The sequence below is a fragment of the Glandiceps talaboti genome, chromosome 5 (assembly GCF_964340395.1).
Source record: "Glandiceps talaboti chromosome 5, keGlaTala1.1, whole genome shotgun sequence".
NCBI classification, from domain to species: Eukaryota; Metazoa; Hemichordata; class Enteropneusta; family Spengelidae; genus Glandiceps; species Glandiceps talaboti.
In genome coordinates, this window is record NC_135553.1 from 14563026 (window position 1) to 14581838 (window position 18813).

Sequence of the window (18813 nt, forward strand, 5' to 3'; positions counted from 1 at the left end):
AGCTATTGAAGGAAGCAAAATTGATATTGTGAAGAGGTCACTGTCAATGCTTAATTTGACTGATCCAAATGGAGATAAGATCTTGCTTATGGCACTTCACTTGGCTTGTCGAAATGGTCATTTACACATCATAAAGGAACTGCTGCTGTTGAAAGTTGATCTATTTGCCAAATTTGACGATTCAGGAGGAGAAGAAGATCAACTACTACCATTCATGACACAAAGGTACTGGAGGACTCGCTGGACAGCCTTTCATTGGTCATGTCATAGTGGAAAGCAAGAAGTCCTTGAGTATCTGTCAGAAGCAGCAGGCGGGATAAGTGAAGCAAAATTTGGTTTATCCAGACAGTGCAATCCTGTCGAGTTGTTGTATGTGGCAATATGGACTTCGCATTATGATATAGCTGTACATTTATGTGAAAAATGGAAGCTTGACCCGACTGAAAAAACAAATATATCACATCTCTGGAGCCGAGCAGTCATATTTCCATCAGTGGAAAATATGCCCCTTGCAAGTACACTGGAAATAGCAGCTGTCAAAGGAGACCATTCACTAGTAACATACTTGTTAGAACATGCTTTAAAGGACAGGGAGACAGTTGGAACTATTAATTTTCCAAATGATCTCCCATCACTCACCCTTTATCATATGGCTGGCTTCTATGGTTGGCGAGATGTCATAGAAACTCTCGTTCTAAACAATATTCCAGGTAGAGCAAGTTCTGATCATAATGGTTTGACGCCAGCCGTGTATGCTATGGTTGGAAATCAGCAAGAATGCTATCCACGACTTTGTGAACTGGAAGAAGCTGAATGTGGTAGTCTAAAAAATCATTACAAGCTGTTGGTCCCTCTGATGACAAATGGCGAGGAATCTGATAATGACAGTTCACATAAAAGAAGCAACTCGGACAGGTCATTGGCACCGAGAGACGTCACACGAACGTATCACATGGTACCAACATTTGGTTGGTTTCGCCAGTATATGGGGAGTAATAGTACCAAAATAGGAAAGAGTGCAGCTTACAATCTTGTACACCCTGAAGTCATTGGTACACATGGTTTAGTTTCCACTTCAAAAATGCCAAGTTATAATGCAAAGTGGGAGTTACCAGGAAATCGAATGTACAGACCAGGATACACTACTATCTACTGCAAGGAGCAGACACGCTTCGGGAGAAGGGGGTGGTGTTACTCGTATCATACGCCCGAATTTGCTATCAAACCAGAACCAATCCTTAATAGCATACGGACGTCTGTGCTAAACGGTGCTTGTAATGCTGCTAAATATATGATAAGAGCAGCATTCATGGATTTGCCATATTTTTGGCATATATCTGATGAAGATACGTTAAAAGTATTCCAAGAAATACTAGGCACAGCAGCAACTAAGGGTAGTACAGATGTAATCGAACTGCTCCTCGCTAAACAGACACCAAGCGACCTTCAACGTATTCTAAATGAATACAATAGCATACCTGTATTCTCAGCATTAGGCTTTGCTGTTGCTCACAACCAAAAAGAATGTGTTGACATACTTCTGAAATTTGGTGCTAAAGCAGATGGTGAACATGGACGAGGCAACCAGAATATTCTCCATATCGCTATCGAATTCTTTGCAAGTGAAGAAATTGTAAAAGTACTGCTGGAACACATCAGCCAGGAAGCACATCAGGCTTTGGATTCTTCTGATTTGTCGCCAGCGCACTATGCATGTGCAGTTGGTCGATCAGAAATACTACCATACTTTGTAACTAATGACGAAACATCTCTAGATGATCACCAATCGAACCACTTGGAACTTCTTGACAATACATGTTTTCACTGTCTGAGAATTCAAAGCTGTGGTTGGTTCGCTGAACACATGAAACAGAATGAGAGTGGGTTACAGAATCTCCCAATGGCACATCAAATGGCAATTCCACATGTTCTGAAATTATCAAGGCGAATCGCCAGATCATCACTGCCCATGGCTCCACCCATGCACTCAATATATCAATGGCTTCTTACTCATGGAATAACAGAAACATCAAGGCAAATGGTAACTACCTTTGTGAAAAACACAAGCGACAGTCTCTCAGACCTTGGTTGCGACAATACCAACATAATACATCTTGTACGAGCATGTTATGGAAGAGAACCTGGACAAGAGGTGGTGCCTAATGCAGCCATGGCAGCACTAGAAATTCTTGCTTCATCTGTTACAGTAGACCTGAGAATCAGCCTCGTAGAATTTGTTATCAATTTCTATGGTGATATTGATATTAAAGAAATACTTCACAGAGCAATTGTTCTGAAGCTTCCGAATCTGGCTGACGCTATGTATAAAGTGTGCGGAGATGATACTGAGTTTAAAGGAAACTCCGCTGATGAAACAGCCAAGGCTTTTGGTTTTAAGCTGTCCATGTAAACTCAATTCGTGAATGGACTGATGTTTTCGACAAATTAAATGCTGACTCTGGCAATTTAAAGTCTACGTACTGAAGATATATTGGTACGGTGAACATACATTTTGGAAGCTGCTCTCGAACTGCCATCACGTGTTGATGATGGTGGCCTGATAATTTGTGGAACCAATAGCTCCCACTCTACACAACTATTGGTGATCAACTATTGGAAGTGATAAAAGATTTTAAAGAAAACCCTTGAAGTGAAATAACAGACGTTTCGAGCAAAGTCTTCAGTATTTACATTGCTGTGACCAGAATTTGAAATGAGCGAAACCAGTCAATGCAGCGAAGAACAAATTGAATATACCACATAAAAAACACCATGCCTGCTTGCAAGAATGCATTACAAATCAGGTGGAATTGGGCTAATGTAAATGATTTAATGATTCAAAATGGCTTCAATGTACTGAGAAGGAAATATATTTATAGTCAAGGAGTACTTTGATCCCAACAAAATTCTGTATGATAGATCGGACATATAAAAGTGTTTGGAGACAGTCCAAATGACGCACCATTGGTATGGAGAGACATGGAATTGACCAATCGCCCTGAGCACTGAATTACGCTATTTGATTGGTCAATGGAATCTGTCAATCAATCTCGTCGATCGATCAATTGATATGATATGTTAATAACAAAACAGTAGACATCTGTTTACATTCCTAGTGACAAATAATTCACCTGGTGAACAACTTACCTTCAATGTAAGGAAAGTATTCAGGATGCTGTCAATATGGTTCAATCTCTCAATAAACATTACTTTGCTTGACATCAATGACAGAAGACAGGGGAAGGGGAAATAAATCATAATGTAAATTATAATGCGAGTGGTTTCGTAACAACATCTTTACATGTGAATCTAAAGAGCCTCAACATCATGCACCAATCATACCACATATGATAGAGAAGAATCTTCGGAGTTGTTTACTGCATCAGTTTAGAGAAGAGTCAACCAAAGTGTTGGATTACTATTGATAAATGCTTTATGCAGTGACATGGACTCAATAAAATAACGACGTATCAAAATGGTAATTCCCCAGGTACGGTGATGATGCTTATTATGCGACAAAGTGGAATATTGTCAGATCTGTATCCACTCCACTTGTTCTACAGAACGTCAGTACCAATAGCACTATAACAATTACATCGCCCGATAAGATGTGAATGAGCTCTTTTATTGCTGTTGTATGTATAATGTATGCACGTGCAGAGTTCACGAGTCCTTCCTTTTCTGGATACTAACTGTATAATACTCATCACATGAGTTTTTCCTGAATGGGCGTACTTCAAGCACGGCGATGTCAAGAAGAATCGTAGCCATACGCCATTATTAAATGAAATATGAAATATATGACAGAACTTCTCTGAACAGTAAGTCTTCGACCAATTTGACAATCATATAGAATCGACAAATCTTGCTATTTTTTGAATGGGTCCAATCCCAATGAAGCAATATCAAGTAATTTCTTAGCCAGTATTTATTACAATTTTTATCCAGCCACCCATCCATCCATCTATCAAACTATTCATCAACCGGACCCAGCCAACCATTCGTTCGTCTGTTCGTCTGTCCATCCATCCACCCGTCCGTCAATTTGTCCATCCATTCATTCATCCATCCATCCATCCATCCATCCATCCATCCATCCATCCATCCATGCATGCATGTATGCATGCATGTATCTATCTATCTATCCATCCATCCATGCATGCATCCGGCCATCCATCCATCCATCCATCGATCCAACCATCCAATCATCCATCCATCCATCCACTCAAACATGCATGTATCCATCCATCCATCCATCCATCCATCCATTCATTCATCAATTAATTAATCATGCCCAATGTCAATCAATGAAAAAGTAATCAGGACAGATTTATTTTATGAAGTATACACTATAAGTATAGTTTGAAAAAAAGAAATAAGTATATATTGACACCAAAATAACAATCAATAAATCGATTGATCGGTTGATCGGTTAATTGAACGATGGATTAGTTAATGCGTCGATCGATCGATCGATCAATCAATCAATCAATCAATCAATCAATCAATCAATCAATCAATCAATCAATCAATCAATCAATCAATCAATCAATCAATCAATCAATCAATCAATCAATCAACCAATCGATCGATCGATCGATCGATCGATCGATCGATCAACCAATAAATCAATCAATCAATCAATCAATCAATCAATCAATTAATCAACCAACCAACCAATCAACCAACCAATCAATCAATCAATCAATCAATCAATCAGTCAGTCAGTCAGTCAGTCAGTCAGTCAGTCATTAAATCAATCAAGCGAATAACCGAGTCAATCATTCGGACAGCCAAACAGCCTTACCAAAAGTATACACCTTTAATGTGAAGTATAAGCCGATGACGTTGACATCGAGACAAAATGAAATGAAATCTGTGCTAATCACGTATTCATTCAAAGGATCTGTGTTTTGAAAAATCTGACTGAATAATGCTAACAAATAAATTTATAAATGTAAGATTTTAATATATCGACGACTTCGAAGCACGTATATCTAAGACTTCATGTAGTTATATTATATAGGCCTATACCTCAGATTCTATTGAAAACAGATACGCAATTATGTTTATTGCTTTTGGGTTGACTGTAGTCTTGAATTTATGCATATGATAAATATCCCTGCAAATTGTTATGGTTGGACTAATTCCTTTGACTTCTTTCCGAAGTGAAACTATGGTTAGCTTTCAGGTTTTGCTATTTTCCAGTTATTCATATCGGCTTTAAACCAAGTATTGTACATTTTAAGAAGAAACTCCGTCACTACAAATATCGTTACAATCGCTCAATTCTTCTGAAAACGCCCAACTCTGTTTGAAAGTTTTCCAAGACACGAAGTTTTATCACAAGCAATTTTCAACTATAATATTAATCTACAATTCGTTTGAACTCGTCTTCAAAACTTATTGAAATGCTATCGTTAAAGTATTATTATTGCATTGTAGTCAAAGCATGTCCATCATCTAAGAAACACACCTAAAGAGCTGGAAATGTGTTCACAGATGTTCCAAGGCTCATCTTTTTGAGAGTGACAACACAATCTCGTTCACGGATCGATGTCTCATGGTATTCTGGTGTCACACAACTGGTCGCATTAAATAAACGTATCCGTACTAAAAGAAAAGTTTGATCTCCTTTAATTGCATATCTGTTTTCTATAGGGGAACGAGGACGAACTTATTTGGTAAAATGTATGTACTCAAGAAATGGTACTCCTAAGGATGTGTGCAACTAATAATTTAGTCGTGTTTTTTCAGAAGACTCAATAATGTTATGTTCTTGTAACCATGTTGTTGTCCGACATGAATAGAGATTAAATCCAAACATTGAAATACTTTGACTAATAACTATTAATATTATTAATTTGATCGTGGTCTGTCTGTCTGTCTGTCTGTCTGTCTGTCTGTCTACATATCAATCGATTGATCGATGTCTGCCAGTCCGTCCGATGTGTATGTTTGTGTGTGTGTATGTATGTATGTATGTATGTATGTATGTATGTATGTATGCATGTATGTATGTATGTATGTATGTATGTATGCATGTATGTATGTACGCACGTACGTACGTACACACGCACATGTCTGCCTGTACGATGTAAAATAGCCCAACGAATAGTTCTATTGTATGATTGCAGAGCATTGTTGTGAACGTCATCATGAGAATATTACCTTTTGAGCAATGCGCGTTTTGTTCATATTCAGGGGCCAAAATAAGAGTTAGACAAAAGAACTCAAACCTGTGCTTAGGTTGTACACAGTGAGTACCATGGGAGCTTATATTCCCCTTTACAGTATTTACACGACTACCCTGGCAGACATCCAATACACACTGGTATTCGATTCGTTTTGAATACTTGGTCACGAATCTTTATATCGGCCCGAACGACCTATCACCTTTTTCTTTCACTTGTTCCGTTTCATTAGTTTCCAGCCTTTGGTGGTGTTGGGGTATGCTGATGGCTTTCATTCATTTTGTGTGACATCTATCGCTGTGCTTTCTATTGAAATTTGTCAAACAGTCTTGAAATATGTCAATTATACCCGAGGCTGATGATGTACCACAAAGAAGGTCTTTATATTGCTTGGTTTAAATCAAGCAAACGTAATATCACTGCGAAATCAGGGCTGTTAATCGAACACAAAGTTCTGATACAAACAGTCAAATGATTATAAAAGCTGTGGTCTAGCGTGGATCCTTGTTACACACTAAATTCTCCGTGATACAAATATAGATTCTTTAATATTGTCGAGATATATAGAATCGGAGCAAATGCAAGACGAGCAAGCGAACACACGTACACACATTTAAACATAAATACACACATATTACGCAGAAATCTGTTTATTAATATTTGTGACAAAGGTTTTGGAAACATTTCAATTGTCAATTAATTTTTCACAAGTTGCCATTATTATCAATTGATACAATCAATGTCACATGACAGTTATTGGACAAGCTTTATCAAAATACATGTTACTGCAAATTAGGAAACTTAGATACAAAGCATTAACAAATGACATTGCTTAACTAAATATAAAATTTAAACACACTAGTATTTCAATCTACACTCATAATCCTTTTTTCCCCAACTATATGGTTCTAGTCTCATGCTTCTTTTGGCATCACCAATAAAGTAAACATGTAGAAGTCAAGTTGAAGCCAACATGATGGTAAGAGACAATCACAGAACGCTAACCACCATTTAAATATAATTTCAACAATAGATGGATAAAGATGAACAAAAAAAACAATAATAGTGGAAGGTGCATTGAAGTGCGATGCCGCTGATTAATTCACTTTCTATCTTTCTGCTGTCACGTTAGAATATAATTAAGTGGGTACAAATTGACTCTCAGACTATGTATTGCTTCAGTACGTTTTGTAATTTGAGTCTCTACTATACTACCACCATGTGTGGAGTATAGAGCTATGCTGCCGTCTGATGATGTCGCAGTCTTTCTGCATCATTTTGTGCATGATGGAAGTCATTTGGAATTTGATTTATATAAAAGACTTTTACTTCACGAAGTACTGCACCGTATCTGATTAATATCCCACAGTCATGATCAAAGCTATTAAACCTATATTCAAATTGATATGCTGTCAAGCTGTTCTCAAGTTTTAAAGAGATCAAAGGTTATTTCGTCATGACGTTGATTGCATTTTTATTATCCTTCAGTCTGCTAACAGCATTAAACGTCCTCAACTTTTCTTAGCCGTAGTACTTGTACTTTTGTCGCCGGTACCGCTTTCATCTGCAACGTGAAGGGGAAAACAGTAAATGTACATGTTCGTATAAACCTAAAAATGATATAACTAAAGTTAAGAAGCAGAAAAATAACCTCTCAATTATGTTATGTGTATGGAAAGAACTAAAAGAGAGCTATTCGAAGTTTCATCATAGAACAAACAATTGAAGCCAATGCACAACAAGCTGAACTTTGTACGCACTTCAGTTTACCGATTCGCTTAGCATATGTGTATTGATTGGGGAATTATATAAATTTCATTCGAAATGAAATTGCTGAGATATTATTCGTACAATCTATTCATTCTTGAGTTGGGTGTCTAATGACACGTGACATAGTATGATGTGTATCTCATCCCTTGTGTTTCCTGTGTCATGTTTGAAGGTTTGGCACAACTTACAGAAATTGTAGTAATGTTTTCACCCACCGTACTACACGATATCTTGCTGGGAAAATTATTCATCGTTGTCATAACAACAATGACGTGTGCCATGCATTTTCTATGAGGTGGATATATTTTCAAAGCACTTCAAACTTACCTTTTAAATGCCCAGGAAACCTTCGTTTTACTTCGGCAACAACCCAAGGGAGGTTTGCACGTTCCAGTGCTTCAGTGAGGTCGGATATAAAGACGCAGCTATCGTCGACAGTTTCTTCCCATCGCAAGAGCATCTGGTATATTTGTTCGTTTTTGTCCCTTGGGTTTGCATGTTCGACCTGGTCGATAACTAATTCTGCATCCTCTCCAAGTAGTTCCCTCGCAAACCATTTCCATTCATGTGACATAAGTTTCTGGCAAAGGTACTGGAAGCATTTACGTCTTTCTGAAATAGAAACCAAGTCATTGCGACCACTAAATATCGTGTTCGTGTAGTGCATATGATGACTACAGGAGAAATGAAGATGTCTTATATTGGTGTTTCACTCATAAGACGCAATGTTCTTTTACACGGAGACAACTGCAAATGCAAAATAAACAATTATAGTGGGGATGTAGAAATAGACACGTTAACATTACATGATTGGAAAGTAAACAATTACAGCCATCAAAATCATCAAGTCTGTTTGTAGTCTTTTGACAAAGCCTTTTTCCGCTGCAGAATAGTAATCCTATAACATCGGGTAAAGGATCCTGCTGTGCTGTGTCTCTGTTATTGTTAGTCTCGAAGTGTTTAATATTTTTGTGTGCATGTCTCATGAGTAAAACACCAAAGCAACTACATTTCTCCCTGTAAAATTGAGTTTTAAACTGAATATAACTACTTTACTCTGCATTATCTGTTTGAATATTGAGAGAGAGAGAGAGAGAGAGAGAGAGAGAGAGAGAGAGAGAGAGAGAGAGAGAGAGAGAGAGAGAGAGAGAGAGAGAGAGAGAGAGAGAGAGAGAGAGAGAGAGAGAGAGAGAGAGAGATCAGCTCAAGAAACACGAAGTGGCTGACGTGACATCATGGATCTGCGTAGAAAGTCTATGTATTCATTTCATTAAAAAAATACCCACCTCTTTGTGCATGTGGCATTTTTGATGAACTTTGTTCGTTCGATTCCGCCTATTGGAGAAAAGAGCAGAGAGTCAAAACAATAAAGAGAAATCAAATCACGATTATAAACGATAGAAACATAAAAACAATGACGATATTTAATGTTCTGACAGTAACACATCAGACAAATCAATAGGTAGATATGATCGAATTAATGTTATCGTCAACATTTCTTTAATGACAGTCAATCTACTACAACAAATTCTTCAAGGCCCAGTTGTTGTTAGTGAAACTGTGGATATTTACCGTTCCCTTTGGAAGAACGAATTGAAGCTCCACAAGTGGGCCTTCTTCTGACTCGGACACATTGCTGTTACTGGCTGCATCTTTAGACTGTTGTTTTGGGCACTCCGTGCTTTCTATGTAAAACGAAACAAATCCTGTCAAATCACGTTTATCGTTTTCTTGGGTCTTCGGTTCCACAAAGGCAAACCAATGGTTGTGCTGATCCGGGAAGAAAACTTTTTTCCTTTTCTTGTTTTTCATGACAAACTCGTCGTTAACTTCGTTGATGACTATGTCGCCACTCCGAATTTGAATGTCTTCGCTATACGGCACGTCATCATTGTAAAAGGAACGATAGCCGTTCTTTCTATGGGCTTTGATACACTTGTAGAGTGGTTGCATATCGAGTCCCTTTTGTTGCACGAGGTCGAACAACAGTTTTCTTTTATCACCCTTGTGTTGGAGAAGCAGTACCTTGACCTTATGAAGACCGGACTTTTTGTACTTTGTAATTGCTTTGCAGTACCCACCGGCGTTTGACCTTTCTCTGCTCCTCAATCTAACCACTGAATGCCTATATGGTGAAAGTTAAAACGTGAAGCGTATCAACATGCATGTATACTATAAGGAAGCGACGAAAGACTTTCAAACTTGAGAATTCAACTCCTGAGTCACCACCCCTTAAAATAAAATGAAATGAAATAAAATAAAATAAAATAAAATAAAAAACAATGAAATGAAATGAAATGAAATGAAATGAAATGAAATGAAATGAAATGAAATGAAATGAAATGAAATGAAATGAAATGAAATGAAATGAAATGAAATGAAATGAAATAAAATAAAATAAAATAAAAAACAATGAAATGAAATGAAATGAAATGAAATGAAATGAAATGAAATGAAATGAAATGAAATGAAATAAAATAAAATAAAATGAATCGAATCAAATTAAATCAAAGCAAAGCAAAGCAAAGCACAGCACAGCACAGCACAGCACAACACAGCACAGCACTGTATAGCACAGCACAGCAAAGAAAGGAAAAGAGAAGATTCGATTCTCATTCATCCCTAAAAGATTGTGTGGTTCCGATTACGCCCAATTTTAGAATAGATGGGGTAGGTAGATTTTTTCCTTCTTTTTTTTCATGTGTGAGTGTCTAGTTCAGGTAGTTATACTTTCCATTGTTTTCCATATGAACTCTGTGTTATTCGTTCCTTCTCATCAGATGTACAGCAATTACAGATTGGAAGAACCGTTTTATATTGGTTTTTTTTAAGTTGATGTCAGTTTCCGCATCCACGATTTCTCACGACACTTCTTAGTTTTCGCGATTTTTTTCTTTTCTCGAATGTGTAAAAAATTAGGATCGGCAGTGAAAAACTAGGTGGGATCGGGTAACCGGAACCAAACAGTTTTTAAGGCTTCAAGATATAATCTAATATAGTTTCTTAATCACAGCGATATCTTTGGACATCATTCATACATTCACTAATTTAATAGTGTAATAATTCAGTTTTCATCTTCTAAGTACAAGGCGTAACTTCAATCTAAAATCTAAATAACTAAATAACGTCAAATACACCCTTATAAATCACACGAGTCGATTCTTAAAACTATAAAAGGCTAACACGTGTCGCAAAATAACTATACAACAGAAGCGTATTCGTATTCCAGCTGGATGGATGAAAGTTGGATCGTGGTCAGAGTTAGTGAAAATGTGCTATGCTACGCACTCCTTTCACATAATAAACGTGTTTGTATGTTGACCTAAATTCTTGTCCCTATGGGAAATAATCAAATGAACGAATTCTTTTTCTAGGGCTCCTTTTCCTAAACATGTTTTCAAACAGAAACGTGCTTCATATTTCTGACATGTCTCCTACGTACCCTGAGAAGTTCTGTCTGAGTAGTTTGACCACATCATTCTCTACGGTAAATGAGGCGCCATCTGTGATATCCTCCCACTCTCCGTCGTTGTACTCGTCTCTAACGATACACAATTTTGTGTCGTCAAAAAGATCACCGGGAAATTTCAACTTGTCGTCAACTGGAAGCGGAATATTAACGACGACAGGTTTCTGAAAATGAAGACTCCTCTTCTCCTCTCTGTTGACGTATACCATTGGAGCGAAGGATGCATTGACGGGCTCTCCAGTGTCTTCGAAGACGTTTTCCAAGACATTAGGGTCTTGAAGATGGACCTTGAAAAGCCGGAAATTATTTTGATGAAATGAAATAAAGTGAATTGCCTACAACATTATACATCGTATTTGCTTCTGGTCGAAATTATTATTTTTTCAACCAATCGTACGAGATTAAAATCTTACGTCATACAGTAAAAAATACGATCACTTTTCAATGAATACAAACCGGGTATTAAATCAAAATGGTGTATCCATGACGCCTATGTGCTCAATTTTCAACATCTATTCTCTTGAAATTGCATGTTTGAAGCTGAAAATAGTTTTTTGAATGAATGGGCCTATACCTCCCCTCGTTTGAAACTAAAGGTAATAATATCAGAAATTTGTTCAGAATTAGTTACCTCCAAGTTCAATGGTGCAGTTCCTCGCATTGCCTCTTGTGGGATGTCTATGGCCACCTCATCGTCCGTTTCAGAGGTCAATATTGTACCAGTCGTGTCTATGGTAAACTGTTCTCGACGTGGTCTTGATATAGCGATAAACATGGACAATTTGTTGACTTTTACTTCAACTTCGTCGTTTTCCTTGAAGAAAACAAAATGTTTCACATTAATCTTCTACATCTTTAGTGTATATATGATAATGTTGTGACGTCATAAATAATTCAAGCTGATGTAACGAGTTTTCGGGTTGATCGGACAATTTCCCCCAACAAATAGTATGACGTGCCGACCCCTAAACACTTTATTTGGCCATCTTTTTCTCTAGTCACTTCCACTTTCAAACTGAGTAATTGAAAAACTCATATTTTATTTGTCTTTGAGTTTACTTCACAATCATATTATTGACACCACTTTTGTATTAGGTGATTGGCTTCAATATTGAATTTCAAAGTCTGATAAAAAAGATGCCTATACGCAAGCGCACTTGGGGTCCCACGCTACGAAAACCTAAACATTATAAGTACACAATGTAACCCTTTGTTTTTTATCAGGAATTTCTAGTAACACGAGTCACGAGAGTCATTTTCCTCCAACTGACCCCAGGCGTCATGCTAAAAAGCAAAATTTCAACTCGTTGGTCGACTAATGGACGACTTGCCAGGATTGGTAAGTTCAAAGTTTACATAGCAATCGCAACGAGACGAACCGCGTTTGTCGTAAAAAAAATGACAAGGCAAACAATAACGAACAAACAAACAAACAGACAGACAGACAGACAAAAACAAACAAAAACAAACAAACAAACAAACAAACAAACAAAACAAAGCAAATCCAAACATTCCGTCCGTATCACCGCTGTGTCACCGTTGGACATCCGTATCAACCGATAAAGACCACTGAGTCTATAATCTAACGAGCGGGGACGGGGGGGGGGGGTATGTCGTCGGTGTTAAAATGATAAAAATCTATATCATTGTTCGTATACTTACACATGTGATTGGCAATTCAGTCCAATTCTGTCCATTGTCGCTTTTCAGAACAACCACCAATCTATCCGAGTCGACAGAAGGACATTGTCTAACAAGGCGTACTGGCTTTGACAAGACTACACCACTGGGTACAAACTCTAACAGATCTGACTGGTAAAATTCATAGTCTTTCAAAGGAGGTCTTCTGGTATCATTCGGATCGCAAATTGACAACAGTTTTTTGCGTTTTTTGACCGAACCAGGGGGTATTTCTAGCTTGTAACCGGACGGCAGGATATAGGATTTGGTGACCTATTGAACGAAATAATCAAATAAGAAATCACGCAAGTCATACTATATTATTTCATTCGGGTTGGTAATGTATGTTTTAGTGTGGGGACATCCATTTCCTACTAATTCACTTAACTAGAACCCTATCAAATTCCCCACATCATATCAAAATCTGGCGAATTCTTATCATTTGTTCAGCTCACCCTAGAGTGGTATTAGATGTTAACTTTGTAAGCTTGTTAACTTTGTTTCCAGTGCTTGTTTCAAAATGCCATGATAATGACAATATTAACTTAAAAGGTCGATTCCCTTTATTTTCTTCTTTTCATAAATCATCAACACTGTAGCTGAACACCCATATTACCTTGTCCGATGGAAAGAGGTAGATATTCCTGGAATCTTCCATTTCGTCGTGGAAAAACGGGTCATCGTCAACATCGTCTGAAAAATGAAGCCACTGTTGTTAGATAGAGGGATAATCTTGTATAAGCTGTGGCGATTTATATTGATGAAGGAACAGAAACAACAGTATTCTTTTTTTGGTAGCTGTACTTAGTCTGTTATGGTCATGACTGGATTGTCGGTTTGTCGATCACCTTACAATATATACTGACAAAAAGTTTCGTAATCATATGCGCAAATAGATAGCAAAACAATAAAAAATCATAAAATAAAGTGCCCCAACTTGTAGTCCTTATGGTTATTGTCTGTCTGTCTGTCTGTCTGTCTGTCTGTCTGTCTGTCCGTCCGTCCGTCCGTCCGTCCGTCCGTCTGTCTGTCTGTCTGTCTGTCTGTCTGTCTGTCTGTCTGTCTGTGCTTCCTCTAAGGTAGGTTGATTCTTTAACTTACCAAGTCGATCAAGTAAGTATGACCTGATGGCTGGAATACCAGATTGAGAGACTTTCAGCAGGGGTTCTTGGAATGGGTTATTCGAGATATCAAACTCTTCTAACTTCGGAAGAGTTACACTGAAGAGTCCCGGAATGTCGGCCATAGCATTGCTAGACAGATTCAACTTCCTAATCTTCCCCATCAGTAGAATATTGTGGAATGATGACGTCAGCAGTTTATTGTTTTGGATGTTTAACTCTTCGAGTTGGGTCAGGTATTTGATATCTGTGGGTATTTCTTTTAATTTGTTATAGCCCAGTGTTAACACATTTAGTTGTCTAACCTGTGTTAAATCAGCAGGAAACTGGCGAAACTTATTGTGATCGAGACTGATCTCGACAAGGTTGACGAAATTCGCGAAATCTCCGGCTATATTGTTTAGTTTGTTATTTGCTAAATGTAGTTTCCTTAAATTAGCTAAGTTCACTATTTCAGGGGGGAACGTGCTTATTTTGTTGTTGGTTGCAGACAAAATAACCAGCGTTTGTAAATTTGTCAGAGCTTCCGGTAAACTTTTGATTTTGTTGTTGTCGATGTACAATTCTGTCAAAGACGAGAATCTATCAATGTCGACAGGAAGTTGCTTCAACTTATTTTCTTTCAGACTCAGAATTTTCAAATATTCCAAGTACGTAAAGTCACCTGGAAGTTCTTTCACGCGATTAGAGGCCAGATTGACGTGTTTCAAACTCCATATTTTGCAAAACTCATCCGGAAGAGTTTTAATTTGATTTTCAGACAAATCGATCGATTCCAAGAATTTCAAATTTACCAACTCGGGTGGGACCTTTTTTATTTCATTTCGCTTGAGATCGATCTGCCTGAGATTCTTCATCTCTAGAAGCACTTCGGGTACGTCTGTTAGTTTGTTGTCACTCACATCGAGAACCTCTAAGGCATCTAAGTTTGAAAGTTCCGATGTTACGTTTTGTATGCCATTTTTGCCGAGACGAAGTTCTCTCATTGCCCACAATTTAGTTACACAGTCAGGCACCTCGGATATGTGATTCCCGCTAATGTCGAGTGTCCGCATATTTACGAGTCTACCAAAGCCTTCAGGGAGACTAGAAAGTTGGTTATTGTCAAGGAACAACTTCATCAGCCCGCCTAACTCATCTATGTCGTCATCAACAGACGAGATATAATTATCGCCAAAATCTAAATGCGTCAAACATTGAAGCTGGTATACGAATCGTGGAATGGACTCAAACTTATTTTTGCGAAGGGTGAATTTTTCAAGGAGATGAAGACCGGTTATTTCCTTCGGAAGACTACTAAGTCTGTTATGACTGAGATCTAAAACGGTCAGTTTGTCACTTTGGCAAACACTCAACGGTACTTTAAGCAGACTCTTCTTGCTGAAATCAAGCTCGCTCGGTTGCACGAACTTCTCTGATGGTCTACTTTTCATACTAGCCATGCTTGTTGGGGATACTGTACGGCAATTGAGCTAAGCTGTTAAAGTGACACAAGTGACTTTAGATATATAAACCGTATGAGACATTTTGACCCATTGACACGATAGACCCAAATTAACTGTTTTAGGCTGTTGACGTCATTTCTCAAAACTCCTGAAATTGAAAAACAAAACAAAAAACAATGCGTTGTTGACTATAAAAATCAAATTGGATTTGAGTGTTGCTTTGTTCAGCTTCTCATGGTATATGTAAGTTCAGTTTGACGATATCAACCAACTTTTCAATAGCAAATTAATGGTAAATCAAAATGAATGACTTGAATTGAATCTTGTGAAAACCCTCCATCTTGAATGGTGCATTGTGGGAACTATATTGCAACTATTGTCATTGTTGATTAGAATTACTGTGATCACAATGTCGCGTCTCCAGTGATGGACGATGGACGATAAAAATGGGTTTTGAAGGCACTGGAAGATCTTCTCATTATCAAATATATAAATTCTTGTATACAATCGCTTAAGTCATACACACACACACACACAGACAGACATACACACACCGCACCATGTCTATATAGCACTACTGAACTTTATCAGTTCAGTTGTGCTAAAAATGCTTAAAGTTATCTTAGGCAACCATAAATCAGTTTGTAATGGCTATTCGAGAAAGTGGTAAATCCTTACGTATCAAGTTCAGATGCATTTTCAACACTTAGAAACGATTTCAGCATTAAGTTGGAAATTGTATCAATTTCTTGTAAAGTTTGTCACATTATTCTAGCAGTGCCAATATATTCCACCTTTGACCGTGAACGTCGTACGTGTCAGGAAAATTTCAGCAACAATGTCCCAATCTCAGAGAAATCGCATTTCTACTACAGTAACTAGTAAAACACAGCACATCAGCCACTTTTGTGTTTTGTAAATCGAGCCTGAGCATATTTCCAGCGAACACAAGAAAGACGTCACAATATTGGTTTGACAATGCAGAGTACTTGGCACTGTGACAACTAACATACTGACCAAATGCATCAATCTTCGCTTGGTAACTATAGGTTACATTCTCTGTGAAAGACACGTTAATCCGTACATTGTTTACTTTGTCACATAGTATTTTACACAGTACGTGCCATTAGGCATAAAACTTTTGTTGCGAGTACACAAACCCCAGCGGGGGCGGGCGGGGGGAGGGGGCTACTTCCCTTATATGAGTATACGTATATGTGAAGCACTTTTGGGGTGTATTTTCTAGCCCTTTTGGTCCAAAATGGGGTCCACTTTCCATTATCTTTTATTTTGCTTGGTCTAAAATGTGGTCCATTGTCCTTTACCAAATCGTAATTGCCATAATTGCCCCTAAATGTTGCCTCCTAAGGAAAATGTAGTTAGGTCTAAACTTTCATCTTTTAGAAACCTGTAATGGTCTAAAATAGGGTATTGATTTTTTGGTCAAAGTGGGTCTAAAATGGGGCCTGGAGTTTCAAACACTGGCCACACACCCCTATCAGAGTTGGCCAGTGGTACCGCCCTCGGGACACAGACATCTATACGTTCTATATTCATACGCAAACATTCATGGACAAAGGGTTTTTAGGCATGTCTAGATTGGTTTCTTATTAGCTGCAATGTACACAAAAGTTTCTAAAGATCAGGTCACTAGGAAAAAATATTTTATATTCTGTTCCTCTTTCAACTTACTTAGGATATAATGAAAATACATGAACAGTGCTCGAGCAAGTGTACGACTTTATCACGAAGCAAGAAACACGCATGTATTGAACAATGACAGTTTTCATGTTACTTAGAAATGGTATACGATATATTCAATGTTACTTAGGAACGATATACGAACCAAGTGAGTAGATCAGTATGCATGCCTACGCAACTTGGCATCGATAGTGGACTGTTGACAATTTATCACGAATATGTTTTAAAAGCAGTTTGGTCTCCTTTACAAAAGCAAACACAATATAGGTTTGGAAAGCAAACAAGGCAACGATAGCAACAAGAATAACAACATTAATAAAAGGTACACCAATAGTAACACAAGTATTTAATGAAAATAAGACACAAAATAACACCCAAATTACAAGAAAATATGAAGTATCATATTTCATATTTTGTTTTGTTTACACTGATTATTATCACCGTGACAACGGCTGGGTGCTCTGGTGTCAAAACGTACAGTGTTAAAAAAATCTGTTAACTTCAAAACATTAAAAGGGTTTTCTAACGCTAAGCTAGAGAGACATGTTATAGTTGACATGCAAACAAGATGCTAAGAGAAGAACAGTAAACTTACTTTGATGTGTGGAATCGTGATTTTGAATATAAACTTTGATCTGTCGATTTTCTGACTGGAAACAGGAGACTGCAGTGGTTATTGGTTACCTGTTAGGGTCACATCAAATGATATTCCTTATGGTATACACACAGTAATTATCAATATACGGACGACACCATGCACAATGTATACAACCATCTGCTATTTTTTTCAACAGCGCATAAAAACGAAAGAAAACTTAATAAAGACGCAAGTGGCGTTATAGTTAGTTGGGCTTGTAGATTGATATTTATGAAAGGTATTTTCATTTCATTTCATTACACGTTACATAAATTCACTCGGTTGCCAAGAAACAACAAATTGAAGCCCTGTCTTACCTCCATTCTTCTTTCAGTGCACACTGATCAATGGTCTAAGCAACATATATATACCATAATATTTATTCGATGAATAATGCATATTCATAACATTTATGTGAAGGAAATAATCACTTAGGAGTCATGAATATTCAATGCTCATCTAATCCATATGCATGTACGTCATAATACTCTGCACTAGACTAAGCAAATAACTTTTATAATGGATCTTTGTTCAACTAAGAGGGCGATATTCACCATGCTCGTAATCAGTAACGAGGTATATGAAATTCGACAGGTGATTCTTTATACCAGGTGATAAAAAAATCATCACATCGAGACACGCCTTTATTCGTGGGCACTTCGATTTGAGATCAGTGACTAGCACAGTGGACAACGTCTTGTACTTTTTGAATGATAGATTTGGCACGACTTCTTTTGGCCGTGAACCACTGTACGGGCATATAGTTTTGGCTACCCCTTAATTCTCACAAGTATGA

At 37.6% G+C, this 18813-nt stretch overlaps 2 protein-coding genes across 2 annotated transcripts; both read right to left on the reverse strand.

Annotated features, from left to right (window-relative positions):
* Positions 1 to 6871: 6871 nt before the first annotated feature.
* Positions 6872 to 14802, reverse strand: LOC144435732 (uncharacterized). Its single transcript, XM_078124341.1, has 9 exons — positions 14215 to 14802; positions 13730 to 13806; positions 13096 to 13386; positions 12065 to 12247; positions 11407 to 11720; positions 9537 to 10089; positions 9251 to 9299; positions 8292 to 8576; positions 6872 to 7758 (listed from the first exon to the last, which is right to left on the reverse strand). Exons 1-9 carry the CDS (start codon positions 14396 to 14398, stop codon positions 7706 to 7708), a joined length of 1989 nt encoding a protein of 662 aa, XP_077980467.1. The 5' UTR covers positions 14399 to 14802; the 3' UTR covers positions 6872 to 7705.
* Positions 14527 to 18135, reverse strand: LOC144435397 (uncharacterized). Its single transcript, XM_078123992.1, has 3 exons — positions 17976 to 18135; positions 14796 to 15827; positions 14527 to 14539 (listed from the first exon to the last, which is right to left on the reverse strand). Exons 2-3 carry the CDS (start codon positions 15674 to 15676, stop codon positions 14527 to 14529), a joined length of 894 nt encoding a protein of 297 aa, XP_077980118.1. The 5' UTR covers positions 15677 to 15827; positions 17976 to 18135.
* Between the last annotated feature and the right edge of the window lie 678 nt (positions 18136 to 18813).